Genomic DNA, 24151 nt, shown 5'->3' with positions numbered 1-24151 from the left:
GTGACTGGCATCTGAAGTTGGGCTTGGGGGAGAGTCTTATAGGACTGAGCCCTTAACCTGTGGGATTTGATGCTATCTTCAGATAGACAGTGTTGTTACCAAACCAAACTTGGGTCCACTCGCCTGCTCACAGTAAAGCCAATCTACTGACACCAGGTTGTGGGGAAGTAAAGTGCAGCGTTTATCATAAAGCGCCCAACTAGGGGTCCAGGGCAGCTAGTGCTCAGAAACACCCCAACTCCCGAATGGGTTTCAGGGAAGCATTTTTAAAGGGAAGGTGACGGAGGAGAGTCACAGAGTATATGATCAGCTCGTGCACGATTCTCTGACTGGTTGATGGTGTGGTAGCAAGGCGGTGTCACAGGGGTTAACATTACCAATCTTCAGGTTCCAGATGGTCTGGGGGCTATGTGCTCATGATCATCAAATAGTTAACTTCTTCCATTTGGTGGGGGTTTTAGCATCTGTAAAACAACTCAGGAATGTGGATCAGATACTGTTATCTATGTATTTCAGGGAGGAACTATGGATACTGTGACTGCCATGTGGCTGATTTACTGTTTCAATTGTTACCAGTTCTCCTGGCCCAACTGCTACTTTTGTCACTATATTGTCCTTTCAATCATTAATTCTTGGGCCAGGCTTTTGTGACTCTCGGGAGGCCTGAGAAACTACAGCTTTTCTACAAAGGAGAGGCAGGCAGAGGACCTGGGGGAGGGGATCTGTCCAGGAAGGGCCCATAGGGTCCTGCTCAGTTACAGTGTCAGAATTGATTTGAACTGTAGGTCACCCTGCTGGTGTCCAAGAGTTGCCTGGTGGTATGGAAAAATTCCCTCTACCCACATTGGAAATTGGGTGTAGGACCTTTTTAGTACCTAACCCAGGGAACTGCATCTGACATTATGCAATAAGTCAAATTGCAAGGGAACACAACAACAGCAAAGCAAAACTGAAAATCACTCTCAATAGCTAGTATTACCTGTTATAAACCATAAACAAGGCCTCAGGCTCCCCATGACCGCCTGGAGGGGTGGGATAGGGAGGGTGGGAGGGAGGGAGACGCAAGAGGGAGGAGATATGGGAACATATGTATGTGTATAACTGATTCACTTTGTTATGAAGCAGAAACTAACACACCACTGAAAAGCAATTATACTCCAATAAAGATGTAAAAAAAAAAAAAAATCCTATACAAGGTAAACGTAATGCCAAACAAGGTAAAAATAATCCCAAAATACAAAACGATTTTTAATGATCTTCTTAGATTCTGTATTTTTTCCCTTTCATTTTACACTTGTATCCAGACACTCTCAACTGGAAGAATTTCATTGGGCTCCTTCATTTTAAAGGAACACACAGTATTATTTGTTCATTAAAAAGGGTAATAATGACTTTGAAAATTTTTCCCTGGCAGAGTTGACATCAGCGCCATGACATGGCATAAGACATTCCTCCTTTTTTGTCCTCCTTTTTAACAACAAATTAGGCACCCATCCAAAAAACAAAAGTGCCTCTGTGGGAATTGAGGGATCCAGTACCACATGCCAAGGGACCTAGGAGGAGTCTCGACCACATGTGTATCTGGTAATAGGCAGATAAACCTCAGTAAAGACAGCATAGCCAGTGAACTTGTCCCAATCCCTCTTGGCCATAGTCAGGGAAAACCTGGAGCGTGCTGACCCAGGCAGATACCAACAGATGAGAAAGAATTTGTAGAAATCCAGTCTTCCCAAGGGGAAGGAACTTTGCCAGCACTGCCCCTCCCCACACATAACAAGCCCAGGGCTGAACAACCCAGGAACGCCCTCTTCCAAGAGGGAAAAGGAGAGTGGCAAGTTAGTGCCCAGCTACCCCCACTGTGAGAGAAACCCACTTAACTCAGCAGCACCCCAAGTACTGAGGTAGGATCTCCATGACTGGAGGGGGGAAGGGATCAGGAAAGAGGCAGATAAGAATACCAAAGGGCACTGAAGGGATGCAGTTCCTGCTAACTGTGCTCAGGACTTTAGCAGGGAGTCCGCCCATGAGCCCATGGGAGACCCTCACCCGACAATCTTTCCACAGAGCCCACGGGCACTCCCAATGCCCTGAGTGCTAAACCCACACCTCCCCACACTCTGGAACCAGCAGCTCCTGTGCATGCTCCCAAATGAGGCAGTAAGTGAGACTCTGCTAAACAGGACACTATCAGTCTCTGTGGACAAGGGAGAAATACAAACTTAAGCCATAGTGCCTCCTTCTGGAAAACAAAAGCTTAACAGCAGCTAGCCTGGCGGATTGTAAGAAAAGGTTAAGAACTGCGCCACAAGAAGAAGCAAGACATGGGAAGCAAGTGTACCCGTACCAGGGCAGAAAAAACCACAGATAAAACAGGACTAATGAACATTTTATCCCATCCAAAGGCAACTAGTAAGACAAGAGGAGGTATCTGCTATTTCAAGTGTGAAAGCAGCAATGCAAATGTACAAGGGACATAAAGAATCAAGGAAACATGTCATCACCAAAAGACAACAATAATCCTCCAATAACCAAGCTCAAAGGCTCAGAATTAACAACCTAGAAGATAAAGAATTCAAAATAGCTGTTTGAGGAAACTCAATGAGCTACAATAAAACATAGACAAACAAATCAAAATATACATGAACAAAATCAGAAACTTACAAAGAGATAGAAATCATAAAGAAGAAGCAAATGGAAATTTTGGAGCTGAAAAATTCCATGAATAAAATGAAAAAAATGCAATAGAGAGCATCTATAGCAAAGGAGATCAAATGGAAGACTGAATAAGGGAGCTAGAGGACAGGAACTTTGAAATAAACCAATCAGAAGAGAACGCAGGGAAAAAAATAATGAAAAAGAGCATAGAAAGCTTACATGATCTATGTGATGCCACCAAATGTACAAATATTAGAATAATCAGGGTTTGAGAGAGAGGAGAGAAGGAAAAGGGGGCAGAGTTTATTTAAAGAAATAATAGCTGAGAACTTCCCAAACCTAGGGATATACTTGGACAACCAAGTTCAAGAAGCTAATAGATCACCCTATTATCTCTATGCAAAAAGACCTTCTCCAAATACATTATAATGAAACTGTCAAAAAACAAGCATAAAGAGAGAATCCTAAACACAGCCAAAGGAAAAAATATTGTAATCTACAAAAGAATGTCCATTCAGCTCTCAGTGGATTTCTAAGCAGAAAATCTACAGGCCAGGAGAGAGTGGATGACATATCCAAAGTGTCGAAAGAAAAAAATTGCCAGCCAAGAATACCCAGAAAAGTTATCCTTCAGATGTGAAGGAAAAATAAAGACTTTCCTTGACAGACAAAAGCAGAGGGAGTTCATCACCACTAGACCTGCCTTGCAAGAAATGCTGAAAGGAGTTCTTCAAGCTGAAATGAAAAGATGCTAGTGATATGAAAACATACAAAAGTATACAACACACTGGTGAAGATAAGTATACAGATTTAGAAAACTCTATTCTGTAATAGGATGGTGTGTTAACCACTTAACTATAGTATAAAGGTTAAAGAAAATAACTACAGCTACTATAACTTGTTAACAAATACACAGTACAAAAAGAGGTAAACTGTGACATCAAAAATATAAAAGGGAGGGAATAAAACGGTGGAGCTTTGTGTGCAATTGAAGTTATGCTGTTATCAGCCTAAAATGGTCTGCTTTATCTATGAAATGTTTTATGTAACCATGAAACAAAAACATAAAGAAAATTCACAAAAGCAAAAGAAATGAAAACAGAGCAACCACCATGGAAAATCACTAATTTACAAAAAAAGGAAGGCACAAACAGAGCAGAAAAGAAACAATGAAAATGCAAAACAAATAGAAAGCAATTAATAAGATAGCATTAATAAGTCCTCATGTATCAATAAATACTCTAAATGTAAGTGGATTGAATTCACCAAAAGGCACAGAGTGGCTGAATGAATAAAAAAATAAGACCCAACTACATGCAGCCTAGATTCACTTTAGATTTCATGACACAAAAAGACTCAACATGAAGGGATGGAAAAAGACATTACATGCAAATAGAAACCAAAAGAAAGGGGGTTACCTATACTTATATGAGACAAAATAGGCTTTAAACCAAAACCAGTAACAAGAGATAAAGAAGATCATTATATGATGATAAATGGGTCAATACATCAAGAAAATATAACAATCATAAATCTATACCTACCCGATGTCAAAACACCTAGATCTATTACGCAAATACCAACAAAACTGAAGGGAAAAATACACATGAATATAGTAATAGTAGGGGGTTTCAATACCCCAGTTTCAGCAATGGATGGATCCCCCAGACAGATAATCAATAAAGAAGCATTGGACTGGAACCATATATTAGATCAAATGAACCTAAGAGACGTTTATAGAACATTCAGTCACAGCAGTAGAATACACATTCTTCTCAAGTGCACATGGAACATGCCCCACTTTAGATCACATGATAGGCCACAAAGCAAGTCTTAGCAAATTTAAGAAGAATGAAATCATACCAACTATCCTTTTTGACCACAGTGGTATGAAACTAGACATCAACAACAAGAGGAAAGCTGGAAAATCTACAAGTATGTAGAAATTAAACAACGTACTCCTGAACAACCAATAGATCAAAGAATAAGTTGAAAAAGAATATTTTTAAATATCTCAAAACAAATGAAGCTGGAAATAACATACTAAAACCTATGGAAAACCTACCACAAAAGCAGTTCTGAGAGGGATATTCATAGCAACAAATGTATATATTAAGAAAACAGATCTATCTCATGCAACCTAACTTTACACCTCAGGGAAGTAGAATGGCCAAGTGGGATTTATCCCTGGGATGCAAGTATGATTCAGCATACACAAAACAATAAATGTGATACACCATATTAATAGAATGAAAATGTATTTGATAAAATACAACATCCTTTCGTGATAAAAACATCGCAACAAACTGGGTATAGAAGGTAAATTTAATAAAGGCTCTTTACAACAAACCCACAGCTAATATCACACTCAATGGTGAAAGATTAAAAGCTTTTATTCTAAAATCAAGAACAAGACAAGGATGTCCACAGTCACCACTCTGATTCAACATAGTACTATAAGTGTCAGCTAGAGTAATTAGGCAAGACAAAGAAATAAAAGGCATCCAAATCAGAAATGAAGAAGTAAAATTGTCATTATTTGAAGATGATATCATCTCATACAGTTGACCCTTGAACAATGCAGAGGTTAGGGACACTTACCCTCCACACAGTCGAAAATCTGCATATAACTTATAGTCAGCCCTCCTTATACACGGTGTCTCCATATCTGCAGTTCCACATCCATAGATTCAACCAACTGTGGATTATGTAGTACTGTAGTATTTACTACTGAAAAAAATCCATGTATAAGTGAACCCATACAGTTTAAACCCATCTTGTTCAAGGGTCACCTGTATTTAGAAAATCCTAAAGACTCAATCAAAAACCTGTTGTAACTAATCAACAAATTCAGTAAAGCTGCAGGATATAAAATCAACATACAGAAATAAATTGCATTTCTATACACTAACAACAAAACATCTGGAAAAAAATAAAGGAAACTATCCCATTCACAGTAGCATCAAAAACAATAAAATAATTAGGAATAAATTTAACCAAGGAAGTGAAAGATCTATACAATGAAAACTTTGATGAAAGAAACTGAAGTAGACATAAACAAATGGAAAGAGAGCCCATGTTCATAGATTGGAAGAATTAATATTGTTAAAACACCTATACTAACAGAGTCATCTATAGCTCCAGTGCAAACCCTATCAAAATTCCAATGGCATTTTCCACAGTAATAGAAAAAACAATCCTAAAATTTATGTGGAACAACAAAAGATCCCAAATAGCCAAAGCAATCCTGAGAAAAAAGAACAAATCTAAAGGTATCACACGTCCTGATTTCAAACTGCACTACAAAGCTATAGTAATCAAAACAGTATGGTACTGGCATAAATACAGACATATAGACCAATGGAATACAATCAAGAGTTCAGAAATAAACCTCCACATAAACAGTCAACTAATATTTGATAAGGGAGCAAACAAATACTCAATGAGGAAAGCATAGTCTCTTCAAAAATGGTGCTGGGAAGACTGGTTAACCACAAATAAACAAATGAAATTGAACCCCTATCTTACACCACTCACAAAAATGAACTCAAAATGGATTAAAAACAAACATAAGATCTGATACTGTAAAATACTAGAAGAAGAAGTGTCTTGGCATCGGTCTTGGCAATGATTTTTTTAGATATGACACCAAAAGCACAAGCAACAAAAGCAAAAATCAACAAGGGGTATTATATCAAACTAGAAAGCTTCTGCATTGCAATAGATAGCTCCAATAAAGTGAAAAGATAACCTATGGAATGGGAGAAATATTTGCAACCTATATATCAGATAAAGGATGACTATCTAAAATATATAGAGAACTCATACAACTCAATAAGAATAACAACAAAATCCAATTTTAAAAATGGGCAGAGGGTGACTTCCCTGGTGGCACAGCGGTTAAGAATCCGCCTGCCAATGCAGGGGACACAGGTTCAAGCCCTGGTCTGGGAAGATTCCACATGCCGTGGAGCAACTAAGCCCATGCACCACAACTACTGAGCCTGCGCTGTAGAGCCCACGAGCCACAACTACTGAGCCCACGTGCCTAGAGCCCGTGCTCTGCAACAAGAGAAGCCACCACAATGAGAAGCCCATGCACTGCAACAAAGAGTAGCCCCCACTTGCCACAATTAGAGAAAGCCTGTGCACAGCAACAAAAACCCAACACAGCCAAAAATACATAAATAAATAAACGGGCAGAGGAACTAAATAGACATTTTTTCCAAAGAAGATATCCAAATGGTGAACAGGTACATGAAAAGATGATCAACATCACTAATCATCAGGGAAATACAAATCAATACCATGATAAGATATCACATCACACCTATAAGAATGGCTACCATAAGGAAGATAAAGAAGATAGGGAGAGAAGGGAACCCTTATACACTGTTGTTGGGAATGTAAATTAGTTCAGCTGCTACAGAAAACAGCATGAAGGTTCCTCAAAAAATTAAAAATTGAACTATCATATGATCCAGCAATCCCATTTCTGGGTGTATATCCTAAGGAAATGAAAAAAGGTATAAAAAAAGATATCTGCACACCCATGTTTACTGTAGCATTATTCACAATAGCCAAGATATGGAAAGAACCTAAGTCCACTGATGGATGAATAAAGAAAATGCAATGTGTGTACATATATATATACACACACACACACAATGGAATATTATGCTAAGTGAGATGAGTCAGACAGAGAAAGACAAATACCCCATATCACTTATATGTGAAATCTAAACAAACTGAACTCCGCAATTCCCTGGAAGTCCAGTGGTTAGGACTCCATGCTTTCACTGCCAAGGGCCCAGGTTCAATCCCTGGCTGGGGAACTAAGATCCCACAAGCCACGTGGTGCGGCCAAAAAAAAAAAAAGGAATAAAGTGTTAAAAAAAAAAAGCTGAACTCGTGAAAACAAAGAATAAAATGATTACCAGGGGCTAGGGGATTGGGGAATTAGGGAGATATTGTTTAAGGGTACAAGCTTGCAACTAGTAGATAAATAAGTCCTAGAGATCAAACGCATAGCATAGTGACTGTAGTCAACAATAGTGTATTATTGTATTAATATAAATATAATAAGTTTATGTAACAAACTTCAAAGTTGCTAACAAACAAGATCTTAATTGTTCTCACCATAAAAAGAAATGATAATTATGTGACATGATAGAAGTGCTAGCTAACACTATAGTGGTAATCATATTACAATATATAAATGTATCAAATCAACACATCACACACCTTAAACTTACACAACGTTATATATAAATTATATCTCAATTTTTTAAAAACAGAAAAATTTCCCTTACCTACTGATTACGTTTTAGGAAATATTCCAGCCTCCCTCTCTTTTTAGTTGTTGTGAGGCTATGACAAACCACTAAGGACCAAACCATGCACTGTGTGCTCACAGCATGCCTCCTTCTCCTTTCTTTTTCCTCTCTTCCTCTCCCATGGCCACTCTTGTTCCTTGGGTAGCCACCAGCTACCAACTCAAGGTCAGCAAACTGACCCATACAGCCCAATCCAAGAATCACCAGATGCTTGGTGCTAAGTCACCTGAATTTTACTTAAAAATGAAAAAGAATGCAAAAATGTCAATTTACTTAATTTTCCCAAATGATAACCCTATTCTAGGCCAGTAACAAGGGCAGCTTCAAGGTCTGCCATCTTTTTAGATTCAGAGCCAAGAGGAAACACTAATGGTCACTCCTGGAGCCACTGTAAGGTGTGGACTGGAATGAACACTATGCTTGCCTGTCCCACAGGCCTGTTTTACTCCTGTCTACTGAAACACAACACTGCTGTTTACTGACCTGTCAGCTCAGGGGCAGGCCTGACTGATCAAAGAATAATCCCAAGTGATTGATTCAGGAATGGGCCTGTGACCCAATTCTGTTCTATGAAAAGCTGCTGCATGTTTCTGATGGATTCATGCACCCGAATCCAGACACCACCAGTACTCTGGGAACAGCTCTCTGAATTTTACTTGCCAATGAAAAAAATGCAAGTAACTCCTGAGAATATTTTTGGGGAAAAAATTGTATCTCAAGCTGGACATGTACAAGAAAGCAACCACCTGTTGCTGTGGCAGCAACCTAAAATCCAACCATGAAAGAGGATGCCATAGACAAAGCTAATGCACAGAGGGCACAGCTGAGAGACTTACAGAGAAATGGAGCCTGAACTATGCTCAACATAGCAAAATGAATTATGCCCAACTATACCTCCTGACTTCTACTCTAAATGATTATTATTCCTTAATATTAAAGCCAGATTGAATCAGCTTTATTTGCAGCCAAAAGCCCTAATACACTGGTATTGTTTTCATAATCAGAAAACATATATATTTAAAATATCAATGAATAAGGAAAAAACAAATAAATACAGGCCATGCTCAATGAGAGGTTATCAGAGAACTAACAAAGAATTCTCCCTGCAAACTTTTGCTAGATATTGATATATATCTCCTTCTCATATGTGATATTTTTTCTCCCATGGTTTCTACCTGCATCATTCTAATCTCCACTTCCATCATATCACCTCCACCTTCTTGCCACTCTCTATAAAGACCCATGTGATTATATTGGGCCCACCCAAATAATCCTGAATAATATCCTTATCTCAAGATTCTTAACTTAAACTTGTTGCAAAGTCCCTTTTATCAGATAACATATTCACAGGTTCTGAGAATTCAAACACTGACATCGTTGGGGGCTTTATTCAGCCTACCGTATACACCAACATGATAATAAGCCCTTTACATTCAGAGACGTCTAGAAATTCAGAAATCTGTGAATTCACTATAGTAGTTGCTCTACTCACAATCACCTAACTAGAGAGGTTTTGCTAGTTTGTGGATCTTATTTGTTCCTCTATTTGTTTAACTGAATTTGGCCAAATCTTAGGAAATGTGGGGATTTTGGTATGATACATCTGAGATGGAGCAGACGGGGTGCCCTAGGATTTGTATTTTTTAAACACCCATGAATTATTTCGAATTTATTCAACTTTCATTCAATAAATCTTTATTAATGTTTCAGAAGCTGAAGAATTTAAAGTATCTAACCACATTTTATGTTGGAAAACTAAGTAAAAATGTAATAGTCGTGACAAAGGAAATATTCCTTTCTTAAATTTCAAAAAACTCCGCATATACAATATAAGGGAGACTAACTTGAGCATGAGACGAGGAAACAAAAACATGAAAGAGACCTGTTACCAATGGAAAGAATATTTGCTGCATTTAGTGTTGTTTGTTTGTTTTGTTTGTTTATCTTAACCAACTCTGAATTTGGCATATTTGAAAATGCTTTTTCTCCCCTTACCACCTGTGATGCTTAATTTTCTTATGTGATATTTTTAATTAAAACTGAATCTGTGCTTTTTAGAAAATACTCAGATACTCTAATTGCAAGGAGAGTACAATCAGGATCAGAAGCCTAGGACAGACCAGGGATTAAGGGACGGGAGACGGCCAAGGATCAGAGCCTTTCCCACTCCCCACTCCCCACCCCAAGCTTCTTTAACAATTATCATCATAGTAATAAACTGAACAGTTTAAAAGTCATAACAATACTCTCAGCCTGGACAAGATAACCTCTTTAGACGAGGGGAAGTGTCTCACCCCACTCCACTAAAAGATCTATTTATATTTTCAATACTAGAGTTGTCCTACATCATTTATATTACTGGCACCTCCCCTCTCCATCATTGTTCAGTTTGTGTTCGTGCAGATAGCTACAGCTGTTAGCGGACATTCTCCAGAAGTTTCCAAGAACTACAGCAGGGCTATTAGGGGAATTCCTAGCAATAATTCCTAACATTTCTTCCTGAGTATAATGACAATAAAGATGTGGGACTATGGCCTAACCTCTCAAGTCTCTCTTTCTCCTACCTCCTCGGCCATCCTAGACCTACACAACTATCCTCTCTTTTCTTACACCCAGGCTGTTGAACGTGGTAAAACAAAACACACACTCACAAAACCAATGCAAGTAAGCGCCATGCACACATATGATCTTGAAAGTTATTGCCCCTCTATCATCGTGCAGGGTCAGCTCCATCTTCCACCCCCATTCTTTCAAGCCCCTACGTACCAACCTCCTGGGCTCCACCCTCCTTCCACCTTCCGCCTCCTGTCTAAGCAAGAACTCCCTCAATGTCTTACCTTCCAGCAGCAAATGTATCTACATTGCCAACCATTATGACATTTTTCCCTCTTAGTCAGAGGAAGGAGCATGGCTCCTCCTACATAATTAATAATAAAATGATAACAAGAACACTCACAATGTACCATGTCCCTCATTCTACATAGTTATTGCTCCATCTGTACTCTAGGTCCCATCCTCTCCTCCTCCCCTTGGTCCATTAATCCTTCTCTCCAGCTCCTCTATGAACTCTTTCCCCTCAAATGCAAGTCCCTCAGACTTCCACTTGCAGCCAAGATACAGAAACAGTGAGATCCACTCCTCCACCTGAAACAGTGGTTTTCCAGACACTGCACATCAGACAACAAAAGACATGATGCCTGAAAGATGGGAAATAAAGGAAGTGATCCCTATGACTGATTGCCCTTTGCTTACAGCCTTGAGAGCATCTCCAGGCTGCAGCAGCAAGAGGGGAATGCAGGTGGAGCCTGGAGAACCCCCTAAATTGAGGAGATGAGCTGAGAGTCTTAAAAGACCAAGCTGATTAGAATCCACAGGACAGTAACAGTAGGAGACAGCTGCACACAGAACTCAGGAGATCTACAGAGAGTCCTAATTAAGTATTCAGCAGAGTACTGAAGAGCACATGTGTGTAAGGAAACTCCTGGAGGCTGGGGAAAGAAACACACGAAACCATGAGAGAAAACAGTAACCTGAGCTCCCACAGGGCCGGGATGTTTGAGAGACACAAACATTCAGTTTACAGCAAAATCCAAAAACAAAAAAAATACCGTAATTAAGTTCGACCTGTAACCTGAGAAGTACCACAAGCCAACAAAATTAAAAGTACAGCATCAGTTTAGATAAAAAATACTCCATAAATTTTGGTGATATGTGAGTTCATGAAGGGAATGGAAGAGAGGGGGAGAGGCGACTACTACTAAGTACCTTCTCGGTGCCAGGCACTTGTGAGGGTTCAATAAGACATGGTCCCTGTCCTGAGCACCACACCCAGTCTTCAAAACAGACTCATCGGACTTCCCTGCTGGCGCAGTGGTTAAGAATTCGCCTGCCAGTGCAGGGGACACAGGTTCGAGCCCTGGTCTGGGAAGATCCCACATGCCGCAGGGCAACTAAGCCCGTGTGCCACAACTATTGAGCCTGCACTCTAGGGCCTGTGAGCCACATCTACTGAGCCCGCATGCCACAACTACTGAAGCCCACACACCTAGAGCCCGTGCTCCGCAACAAGAGAAGCTGTCGCAATGAGAAGCCCGCGTACCGCAAGGAAGAGTAGCCCCTGCTCGCCGTAACTAGAGAAAGCCTGCACGCAGCAACAAAGACCCAAAGCAGCCAAAAATAAATTAATTAATTAAAAAAAAAAAAAACAGACATCATCATCTCCCTCCCCTGAAATACTCCTTCAGCTTTCTGCCAGGAGTCAGCTAAAAGGTCCCCTCCTTGAAAAGACTTTCTTTCATCACTCTAAAGCTACTCTAGAGAACCCACTTTCTTTTCTCTACAGTACTTCTCACAATTTCTAATTATCATTTATTATTATATTCTATGATTACTTATTACTCTTATTTTCTCCCATGCACATTTAGAATACGAACTCCATAGTGAAGAAACCACCGCACCTTTGGTGACTAGCACAGTATATAACCATTGAAGGCACTCAAACACTTATTGAATGAATGAAAACAGGAACTGTGACTGAGATAAGTTTCCGGATGATCAACATTTTCCAGGCCAGTTAGCCCCAAATCCCTCGACTTGGTTCCCTTAGTTATGCTGAGTACTCACCTCCACCTGAGTGACATTGATGACCAGCACTACCACCATCAATACTGCAAGCAGACAGCAGAAAAAACGTATTTTGAAGAAACTGATCCACATTGTCTGGCTGTGTCTTGATCACCCATGGCCGACACCATGCTCCCTTCACTCCTTAAAACGCCATGTCTTTGTTTTTCTGAGCTGCAGATGAGCTTTCAGCTTGACTTGCTTCTTTTCTGCTAGTTTACTTACGAGTTCTTTGTATAAAAGAGCAACTGGGGTTGATTTAAGAAGCACATTTTTCTCCAAAGGACTCCTTCGAAGAGGGGAGATGAGAAAACAGATTACCAATTACAACAGCTTAGGGTGGAGTAAAAGGAAAGACACCGTATTTCCTCTTCCTTAACCTTACTGAAGACCCAAAGTCATAAGAGAAAGCAAAGAAACAGAGCACAGCAACATCTATTCCATATCTGGACAATTTACTTAAACCCAGCTCCAGGCTTCTGTGTAAATACAGAGATATTTGTCCTACTACCTATTTAGGTTTTAACTTTTAAGAGAGCAAAGAAGAATATCTTCAAACCCTTAGAAATTACAAAATTCAAGTGTTAGTTTTCTAAAGAGGTCTAAGTAAATAAAACCACTTCCCTTCCCTTACAGTTTAAGTTTTATTACATTACTAGAGTAATTATATTTAAAGAGCAGTAAGAAGAAAACCTGTGATTTTATGAGAAGATCTGGGATTAGGTGCAAACCATTCTGATAACCTCTGGAAAACAGGAATGCCATCTCTCTGTACAGCAGGAGACAGGAAACACCCTTCGGGTTTCTGGCTCCCTCACCACACATGTGGTTCTGATGCTCCCTCAGCTGAGTAACAAGGCACAGGAGGAAAGACACCTGCCCTGAAGATGTAGGAGAGGAAAGCTAAGCTTCAGGAGTAACAGCTCACCCAAATCCTTCATCACACCTGCTAGAGGCAGAAGACTTGAGAGTATGTGGCTCCTAACTGTTCTTCCACGTAATTATTTTAAAATGCTCTCCCCAGCTGCTTTTATGATACAGGTAAGCAGTGAAAATGTTAGTGTTTAGTTCCCAGTGAGGCTTTCCATGCAAGGCAGGATAGAGAGGTAAAGGTGAAAAGGGTGCATAACCACAGTGCAGAGGACCTCAGACTCCCTCAGCTGCACCAATACTCCTACAGTTTTGTGTTGGACCTGGCAAGCCCCCTCTTCCCTCACTCCTCCACTCTTCTGGTCTAATACGTTCCCATACCACAAGTCCCATACCACAAGGACATACAACAACACTTCCTCACCCCAGCTTCATAAAGGAGACAAGGCTAAGCTATTCCAGTATGCTTTCCATCCTCAGAATTCCCACAACACTTACGTTTTTCACTTCTCAGCTGATCTCTGTATTTCTATGCATTTCTCATCTCCCCAACTACTCTATACCAATTAAGACTATATTTAAAAAACAAAAACAAAAACAGAAACTATATATCAGAGAAAAGCAACTTAAGGATAACAATGTATCATACTTTTTGATTCCTTCCCAGTACTTAGCTCTTTACATGATATACCAAAGATAATACTCCACTGCACCACGGTAGCCGTGGTCTACGTACTGTGGAAAGGCCAGCAGCTCAGAGGACGTCAGTGTGGTTCAGAGCTGTTCAGTAGCAGCACAGCAATGGTCAGTGGCGCAGAAGGACGGCACAAGGGCAGCAGACTTCAGAGCTAAAGGAACGAAAGGCCTTATAGGCAGCAATGCAAACATGCAAGAAGCCCCTCACAGCCAGGGACTTCTTATAAAAATCATTATGGAAGGTCATGCCAGGAAAAGATCTGACTTCCTGCTACAAGTAGGTGGAACACTGAGATTGAGAGATCCATCTGTACACCTAAGTAGATACAGCCTGAGGTGTACTAGACAGACCTCTCTTTGAAAAGACGCATACTAAAATGTTGATAGTTGTCACCTCTGGGTGGTTTTTGTTTTTCTCCTTCATCTTCACCAGGAAATAAAACTCACAAATATAAAGAAAAAAGCTGGTTTCTACAAGTAATAATTAAAGATGAGCTTATAAGGAGAAACAAGGCATTAAATCAGATATGAGAAAACAAATTTAAAATGAAAGATTCCAAAGTGAAAAAAGAAATCTGTAACAGATTTCTGGGCTTTTCCTACAAAAATAAAACCTAGGCATTATAGCAAGAAATCTATTTGCAAAGAGAGCAGGAAAATATCATTTGGTATCTCAAACTGCCTTAGAATTGAGTAAGAACAATAGTGCTAGATAGGAATGACTCTAAAAAAAAGTTTCCTAGATCAACCAAAAAATAAAAAAATGTAATTGAATTTAATTTACCTTTTTTTTTTTTTGGAAATTTCCAGTTCCCAAGAAGAGATACTTATTAGAACTAAGAAATTAGGGTTTACATCTAACTTTCCTTCCAGTGTAAAATCTGAACTCAAGCAATTGTGAGAGCCCTTATTCTTTTCTTGTCACATTCGAAGCACATGTTGAAGTTTTTCATTTTTATACCATTCTTCCTGCTGCAACAGAGACAAGCACATGAAATACAGGTTAAAGATACTGAAAATGAAGCAAAGGAAAATATATTTGAAATCAAGAATACAATTTATAGCAAAGAGATGTACATAGATTTCAGTACAAAGTAGTGGGCAGAGTAAGGATAGGAACATTTCCTTTCCTAGTAATAAATAAAAAAAAAAACCCAACAATAAGTGGCTATTTATATTCATGAACTTACATAGGGCAAATCATTCTCAGATCTGAGCTAAAGGTCAAAACCTTATAAATAGCAACATAACTGGAAAAAATATAAACCACAGATAAAAGCTCCATATGTTATTTTTCTTTTTTTTTTAATTTTTATTGGAGTATAGTTGATTTACAATGCTGTGCTGATTTCAGGGGTACAGCAAAGTGAATCAATTATACATATACATGTATCCACTCCTTTTTAGATTCTTTTCCCATATAGGCCATTACAGAGTATTGAGTAGAGTTCCCTGTGCTATACAGTAGGTCCTTATTTTCTTATAGACTAGAATAATCATGTAGTTCAATGATCCATCCTACCACTAGAGAAAACAAGAAGTATCTGGACACATCTAAAAGTTGTGATCACTCCATGAGGAATCTCAACTTGAGCAGTCTTGTTTTCAAATCTTTCTGAAATGTTAGAGCACCACTTACTCATGCTTTATATTTATGTTCAAATGACAAGCAAAAAGTAAAATCCATGGTCTGCTGGGTCTGTTTTGCCAAATTTTGATTAAGACTATTTACCAGCCAATCTAAATTCTTTATGGCCTGTGGCAACAACCCTATACTGCCATTAGGTACCTGACCTCCTACCCCCATCTCACAAGAGAATTACAAAGTGATTGCTTATATCACTTGGAATTACAATTGTCAGTAACACAAATGAAATACTTGAGTTCAGTACTAAAAAGAAAATTAGGGGCTTCCCAGGTGGCACAGTGGTTAAGAATCCACCTGCCAATGCAGGGGACATGGGTTCCAGCCCTGGTCCGGGAAGATCCCACATGCCACGGAGCAATTAAGCCCGTGTGCCACAATTACTGAGCCTGCGCTCTAGAGCCCGCGTGCTAAACTACTGAAGCCCGTTCGCCGCAACTAGAGAAAGCCCGCGCGCAGCAACACAGACCCAACGCTGCCAAAAATAAATAAATAAAAATTAGGCAACAACCCCACCCCCTGGGGGAGCTAACGTTCTTAGACAACCACTACACAAAAACAATACATTATTGAACAACCACATACCCAGTTTCTGGAACAGTCCCCATCCTAAATACTTTGACCTGCCAGCCACATAGATGTACTTGTCAGAGCAAGTATCTAGAATTTTAATTCAGAATACAAGGACCCCACACATAAAAGACAAAAGCACAGATTTACATGGAATATATCCCGACTTAAATGTTCATATCTCGAACTTTCCAAAGATCAGTTGTATTTCATAGGGTGCTGAGTAAAACCTTGAAACTTAACAGGGGAATGTCTAGGGAAAGAACTGGAGACTCATCCAAGACCATGATGATGATGGGTCAACCAAATAAGATCAATCCTTGGATGAAAATGAAGCAGGGACAGAAGTGTACACAGGAACAGAAGTCTACAGGACTTGTTTCCCCATATTCTATTCCATTTCTCTTTCATGTACCCCCATCTCACATGCCCAAAATGCTGACTCACCTAGGCCTTCTCTTCTTTCAAAGCAGCACCCCAATGCTTTCATAATACCCGGGGGCAGTAGGGTAGAGAAGTAAACAAATCAGTTAAATAAGTCACAAAGCAATAAGTGCTATAAGAAAAAAATAGGGCATGTTGATAGGCGGTGGTCTTTAACCTTGCATGCCCACTAATTATCATCCCAGAAGCTTATAAAAATACCAATGCCTGCATTCCACTCAACCAACTGGATCAGAATCCATAGGAGTAGGGCCCGAGAAACAGTTTTTATTTAAGGTCTGCAGATAATTATAATACACTGCCAGGTAGGAGAACCAATGGTATAGAGTGGCCAAAGGGTCTTATTTGTACAAATTGCTCAGGGATGGCCTTTCAGAAATGATGCTTGAATTGTAACTTACATTGTCCCTCCAGGACAATCCGATTCTGGGTCAATGGGGATAGCCAACCCTACTTCAGGGATCTATCCCTTCGTTTCCTTTCTCAGTAACAAATAACTGCACTGTATCAGGCCCAGAGAGATTGTGAGGATGAAAGACACAGAAGATGTTAAACACAGTCAAAGGAAAGCGGAGCCCAAACACTATGGAGGAACAGTGTGCTGTTCTACTGCGTGGACTGAGACAGTTACCAGGGTCTGGGAGTGCCGCCAGCTTCAAGAGCACGCTGATGTTCCAAATGATAATTAACCACAGTGAGAAGGGGAGAGATCCATCAGAGCAGCGTGATCCTTTATTCTTTAGAAAATGTGGCAACAATCCTCCTTTAGAATAAATAATGAAAGCGAGGAAAATTTTACAGACAATTACAAATTTTGTATAAATCCTGTGAATCCCTCTTACCACCACACTAGTGGTCTTTGATCAAGTGGAGATGAGCGACAGGCCAGGCAGAGTCTCCACATCACACCTTGTAGAATCACACTTTACCCAAGTGACCTCAATCTGATGTCCCAAAACGACAGCTCAGTAAAACCAGAATAGTCCAACGCATTAGAGGACCGCCAGCCAAGAGGCAGCTGGGTCTCGGAGCAGCGATGAGACTGGAGATGCGGGCAGAGGAGGGAGGCGTCGCCAAGTGCCCCGCACTCGCTTAGAAAAGGTGTTAGGGGAAGGGGTCTTTAGCGGCCCGAAAGTCTGGGCTCCGCCGCGCTGCGGCTGCTCCTGCGGGTGTTGCAGCAAGTCGAGAAAGCTGAGGATGGAGATGCTCGCGCCCCGCCCCGCCCAGGGACCGGCTACAGCTCGGGCTACTCCGGACCAAGGCTGCGGCAGCCGGTGGCTTTAACTCTGCCCCGCCTTGGGCCGGAGCCTCCCGTTCCAGGTTCAGATGCCCCAGCCATGACCCCGGGGCTGCAGCTCCTCTGCACCGGGCCGGGAGCTCGGGAGCCAAAGCGCGGAGGAAGGGGCTTAGCAGCCGAGAGGCGCCCGGGAGGAGCCAGGCAATGGTTCGCTCGGGCGGCAGAGGCTCGGCCCGGCCCGGCCCTGCAGCACAAGCCGCAGGCTGGCACTCACCTCCGCTCTGGCCTCCCGACGTGCGCTCTCCGGCTGCCGAGTACCCCAACGCCCGCCGCAGCTGCACCAGGCCGCCTGGCCCCGGCTTCCGGGACCAGCTGTGTCGCCTCACCCCCGACCTCCGGCTGTGATTGGTTAAGCTCTGGGAGGGGCGGACCGAGGGCGCTGACTGACAGCCGCGGGCTTGGAGCGCAAGCGTCCCCCGGAGTAAGGACGCAGAGTTGGTGCCTGTCGAGCTCCGCACCACTGAGCTCACGCGCGAAGGTGTCCTGCTGCTGTCGCCCTGTGGTCTGAGCTCTGGCCCCTATCAGGACCCCAGCTCCTGTCCCCTTCAGACATCAGGGTTTCCCCAGGGAGCATCCATTTCGAAGCTTTTGTTTTCTCTGCCTAAGTGACCAAACCCCAGATGCCCCTACTTGGGCCGTCTTTCCGCTCAGTGGCGCAATGTTTTGTTCCCTGAACCAGAGAAATAAGATTTGCCAAGCTGGGGCTTCCCTGGTGGCGCAGTGGTTAAGAATCCACCTGCCAATGCAGGGGACAACGGTTCCAGCCCTGGTCCGGGAAGATCCCACATGCCGCAGAACAACTAAGCCCGTGCACCACAACTATTGAGCCTGCGCTCTAGAGCCTGTGAGACACAACTACTGAGCCCGCGTGCTGCAACTACTGAAGCCTGCGTGCCTAGAGCCCATGCTCCACAACAAAGAGAAGCCACTGCAATGAGAAGCCTGCGCACCGCAATGAAGACCCCAGGCAGCCAAAATTAATTAATTAAAAAAAAAAAAGATTTGCCAAGCTCCAGCAGAGAGCCATTGGGTCCTTGAATCTTTCCTTGCTTGAAATTAGTGGACGTATTCTGTTAGCCCTTAAAACAACCCTTTTGCTTTTACTCGCCCTGTACGTGACATGGGTCTTCCAGCAAAAAGACCTGAATACTCGCCCCACACACACCCGAATTCTAGGTAATCCTATTTTGGACTTTCTTCTAAGCAGTAAAACGTCTGTAGCAACTATGTGAAATTCAGAAACTGAGAGTCCTTCGAACACAGAAGCACTTGCTCAGGAAACCGGAAGAGATGGCAGGGGTGCTCCGTGTTCCTCAGGGCTGGGAACACAGTGGGGTTAACCCCAGTTTATCCCAGCAAAACGCAGCCTCTAAAAGTAGACTGCCCCACCCATGCACTCTAAGGCCCTCCCTTGCCAACTGCTGAGCAGGTGTGCTGCAACTACTGAAGCCCTGGCCCTAGCCAATGGTCCACAACAAGAGAAGGCACCACAGCAAGAAACCCGACACCACAACGAAGAGTAGCCCCCACTCGCTGCAACTAGAGAAAGCCTGCTCACAGCAACGAAGACCCAACACAGCCAAAAAGACAAACAAACAAACAACAACAAAAAAAAAAGTAGACTGCCCAAGACTATTGTTCCAAGGTCAAAATATTTGACATTTACTGACCACAATGGACTCTAGGTGCTCATTCAGAAGTTTTCATGTCAGACCTGCATGCATGGGTGACCCATATGACTGGAATAAAAGGAGGTTCTACATGGGGCAGTCTCTTCTGGAGTAATCATTTCATTCTTCTTTCTCGAGGATCAGCCTTTTGGACTCATAAAAGGTGGTTTCCATTGCCTCTGTGCCTAATGATCAACAGCCCCATATAATAGGCTTCTGCTCTAAGTCCCATCTTCCAGTAGGTGGACTCCCTGCCACCTGTCTTTCACAGTTTGGCTGTCTGGCAAGTGGCTAATACTTAAATAGGACATGCTGGCTCCTAGGCATGATTTTGGACCATTGGTGAGCCTTATTAACCCCCATTCACACAGGCACTCAGAACCCTAAGGCATTTTAGTGATCTTATATTTTACAGTTATTACAGACACAAACAAGAGTGGCAGGGACCAGAGATGCCTGTCCATCACTACTAGATTCTTAAAAGATCTCTGACTGCAAAGTCACCACACTCCCAGTGGAGAGTACTACTGTACAAAAATAACATGCACTTTGGATCCTAGCCTGACTCAGTCTAATTCACAGCTTTGTCTCTTATTAGCAGTGCCATCCCAAACAAAGTACTTAATTAACTTCTCTGAGTTCATTTCCTCAACTGTAAATTAGGGGCAACACCACCTGCACTTAGGAATAAGTGAGAAGACAAATGAAAAGTACCTAAAAGAGTGTCCCAAATCTCTTCCTCTTGAATTCCCTATCTCAGGTTATGACATAGCATAAGGAATTTCTAAATGTTGCATTTATGATAACCTAACTTTGAGCTGGGAGAAAAAAATGAGAACATAGGTTTGTATATTTTGTTATGAAACCAAAGGAACTGGTCATTTCTGACCTGTCTGCAGAAATGGTTTAGATGCTAATGTTAACTAAATTTTATTTCTCTGAGTAAAACAAAGAATGGATCCTAAGTTTAGATAAACAAAAGCAAATTAAGCTTGTTTATGATGCAGCTAACTTGAGGGGTATTCACCAGCGAGTCTGGCTCCATCTCTGATGGCAGAAGCTTGCTGCATAAGCACTCCTGAGTACATGTCAGCTCCTGATTCAGTTCCTTTGCTTCCTCTTTTTGAACAAGTGACTGAAATTTGGGCCAGAAGAACCATCAAGCCATTGTTCAAAATAAGTGACTGCTGTCACATTGGATACCAACCACCTTATTCCAAAACACCACAGACAGTGACAGGATGCTGCCAGGGGTGGAGACTAGAAGAGGTATTTGGTGCCTGTATTGGTCTGCTCAGGGTGCCATAATAAAATACCATGGGCTGAGTGGCTTAAACAACAGAAATTTATTTTCTCACAGTTCTGGAGGCTGGAAGCCCCAGTTCAAGATGCCAGCTGATTCAGTTCCTGGTGAGAGTTCCCTTCCTGGCTTGTAGATAAGCCTTCTCAATGTATCCTTACATGGCAGAGAGAATGAGAACTCTCTGGTGTCTCTGCCTCCTCTTGTAAAGACACCATTCTCATCAGGTTAGGGCCACAGCCTTATGATCTCATTTAACCTTAATTGCCTCTTGTTGGGAAAGGCAGTCTTTCAGGCATGAGGCTTTGGCTTGGAACACTTCCTGACCAAGAGATAAAAGCTTGTGGCTTGTGCTGAGCTTGTTGCCTTGCTTGGGAATATTTTTCCCTGTTTCAGACTTAATGCGTATTCCTTTGCTCCACTCTCCCCAGAGGGTTCCTTCACCCCTTCTACCATATGATGACACAGTGAGAAAATGGCCATCTATGAAACAGGAGGCTGGCCCTCACCAGACACTGAATGCCTTGTTCTTGGATTTCCAGCCTTCAGAGCTGTGAAAAATAAATTTCTGTTGTTTATAAGCCACCCAGTCTATGGTATTCTGTTATAGCAGCCCAAACGGACTGACACTTACAGTATACAGTCAAAACAATTTTCCAAAGTTACTTAGGTCATCTCCCTTTTTCCTATCCCCTTCAGTGAGTTTATGTCATACATCTGTAAAACATATTCATTTGGGGCTTCCCTGGTGGCGCAGTGGTTGAGAGTCCGCCTGCCGATGCAGGGGACACGGGTTCGTGCCCCGGTCCGGGAAGATCCTACATGCCGCGGAGCGGCTGGGCCCGTGAGCCATGGCCGCTGAGCCTGCGCGTCCGGAGCCTGTGCTCCGCAACGGGAGAGGCCACAACAGTGAGAGGACCATGTACCGCAAAAAAAAAAAAAAAAAAAAATATTCATTTGTCATAGTCCTCATTCCATCTTGAGATCCCCTGATATCCTAGTTAAGATGGGGGGTAAAATTTACATATAGTAAAACTTCAGTCTTTGTGTACTGTTGCATAGGTTTTGACAAATATCCAGAATCATGTATCCACAGCCACAGTACTGTATAGAATAGTTTCATCACCTAAAAATTCCCACGAGCAGCCTCACCTGCCCTCAACACTCGGCTACCACTAATCCTGTTTTCTCTCCCTATAGTGTTGCCTTTTTCCAGAATGTCATATAAATGGAATCATGCAATATGTACTCCCAATATTTTGATTAGCAAAACGTTTGGAAACGATTACTCTTGCTGATTCAGATATATCTAAAACAATTACCAATATCCACCTAATCACCAAATTGGGAGTCAGCTTCAATTTACGGCATTTTAAAAGGACTCTTCTCTCGGCTCTGTATGTTAAATTATCTAAATTTGGAAGAATCTTTTTTTTGGCCGCACCATGTGGCATGCAGGATCTTGGTTCCCCAACCAGAGATCGAACTTGTGCCCCCTGCAGTTGAAGTGTGGAGTCTTAACCGCTGGACCACCAGGGAAGCCCCTGGAAGAATCTTTTTTGAGGTGCTAAAAGATTTTCTTTTCCTTCAAAGACAAAAGAGAAAGTACACAGAAAGCCGTGTTATTCGGCTGACTTGCTTTCAATCCCCTCTGTTTTCTTTTTTTTCTTTGGCTGTGTTGGTTCTTCGTTGCTGCATGTGGGCTTTCTCTAGTTGTAGTGAGCGGGGGCTACTCTTTGTTGCAGTGCATGGGCTTCTCATTGTGGTGGCTTCTCTTGTTGCGGAGCACAGGCTCTAGACACGTGGGCTTCAGCAGTTGCAGCGTGTGGGCTCAGTAGTTGCAGTGCACGGGCTCTAGGGCTCATGAGCTTCAGTAGTTGTGGTGCACAGGCTCAGTAGTTGTGGCGCACGGGCTTAGTTGCTCCATGACATGTGGGATCTGTGTAGGCTGCGGTCCTCTGACCCCCGAGGCCCTCCTGGTTCACTCATTCCTAGGATCCTAACTTTTACCATGGGCCCTTGTTATCTGGACCTGTTCCCCCTTGTCACCAGTCTCCCCTTAGATATCCACAGGATATCATGCAGCTGCATCCATAGATAAGAGACCTTGCACCCTGCCTGTTGGGTAGCCCAAGGGACCTACAGAGGTCAGCCTGAGGCTGCACAATCCCCTCCCCAAGGCAGTAGGATTCATTACTTCCACTTTGGCCAGATTAGGCTGCTCAGTCTTCTCTGATAAGCTGTGAATTTTCCCCACTGCGTCATCCAGTGGCTGTTGTGTCATCCTTCCCTGGGCTGTCAGAGCACATGGCCTGAGCCTCTCTTTGGTCCTTATCACAGGCTTCCCTGTGTTATTGTCCATGTTCCGACCTAGCCTAGGCCTCTGCTAGGCTGTGAACTCCTTGAGGGCCAAGTTTGTCTGACTCCTTTCTGCATCCTTTTTACCTTGAATCACGACAACTTATTTATAAATATATTTTTCTATTATATTCTGAATTCCCTGCAAGTAAGGACTGTGTCCGATTCCTCTCTTTGTCCACTGCACCCGGCACAGGGCCTGGCACAGAGTAGACAGCAGTAAAGTTATGCTGAATGAACGAAGGAGTCAAAGGCCCTTGGCCTTCTGGAGCTGAGAGGCCAGGGCAAGTTTCCCCATGGGAGAAGCAAGTTGTGTCCCTCTGTGGCTTGCACTCTCAGCCTGCTGAATACTCCTAAGTGAGTCTTCTCTGTGGGGGCCTGTATCCAGGCCAGTCACAGCACTTCCTGGGAATGAGCTGCTCTCTGGCTTGAGCTTGGTCCTGCCTGGGTATCCCAGGATCACAGCCCAAGTCTAAAGCCAAGCCTTGACCTAGGGTTCTCATTTCACTGGCATTTCCCCTCTGTCCCTGTTTGGATTTTCTGTAACTGACCGACTCCAGGGAGATGCTGGGGCTCAGCGTGTTTGAGCGTGCCTTGGCTCTGTGCTACCATGTGCCAGAAATGATGTCTGTACTGTAAGAACTACCATGACTCTTTAAAACAAGGAAGATGAATAAAGAGCTTTAT

At 42.3% G+C, this 24151-nt stretch overlaps 1 protein-coding gene across 6 annotated transcripts in view; it reads right to left on the bottom strand.

Annotated features, from left to right (window-relative positions):
* The window catches only part of NXPE3 (neurexophilin and PC-esterase domain family member 3), a 52780-nt gene extending 34339 nt beyond the window's left edge, over positions 1–18441 (bottom strand). For 3 of the 6 annotated variants that reach the window (XM_029214993.1, XM_029214992.1, XM_029214988.1), the window contains exons 1-5: positions 18351–18441; positions 17471–17602; positions 14965–15152; positions 14221–14332; positions 12615–12903 (exon numbers count right to left, since the gene is read on the bottom strand). In XM_029214993.1, the coding sequence (XP_029070826.1) occupies positions 12615–12707 (93 nt within the window). In that variant the 5' untranslated portion in view covers positions 12708–12903; positions 14221–14332; positions 14965–15152; positions 17471–17602; positions 18351–18441. Of the gene's footprint in view, positions 1–12614; positions 12904–14220; positions 14333–14964; positions 15153–16842; positions 16879–17470; positions 17603–18350 lie in introns of all 6 variants that reach the window. The other 3 variants (XM_029214989.1, XM_029214991.1, XM_029214990.1) reach the window with 3 other exon arrangements.
* Between the last annotated feature and the right edge of the window lie 5710 nt (positions 18442–24151).

Source organism: Monodon monoceros, unplaced genomic scaffold (assembly GCF_005190385.1).
Source record: "Monodon monoceros isolate NGI ecotype Baffin Bay Population unplaced genomic scaffold, NGI_Narwhal_1 Super_Scaffold_11, whole genome shotgun sequence".
NCBI lineage: Eukaryota > Metazoa > Chordata > Mammalia > Artiodactyla > Monodontidae > Monodon > Monodon monoceros.
This window is presented reverse-complemented; position numbering and strand designations above follow the sequence as displayed.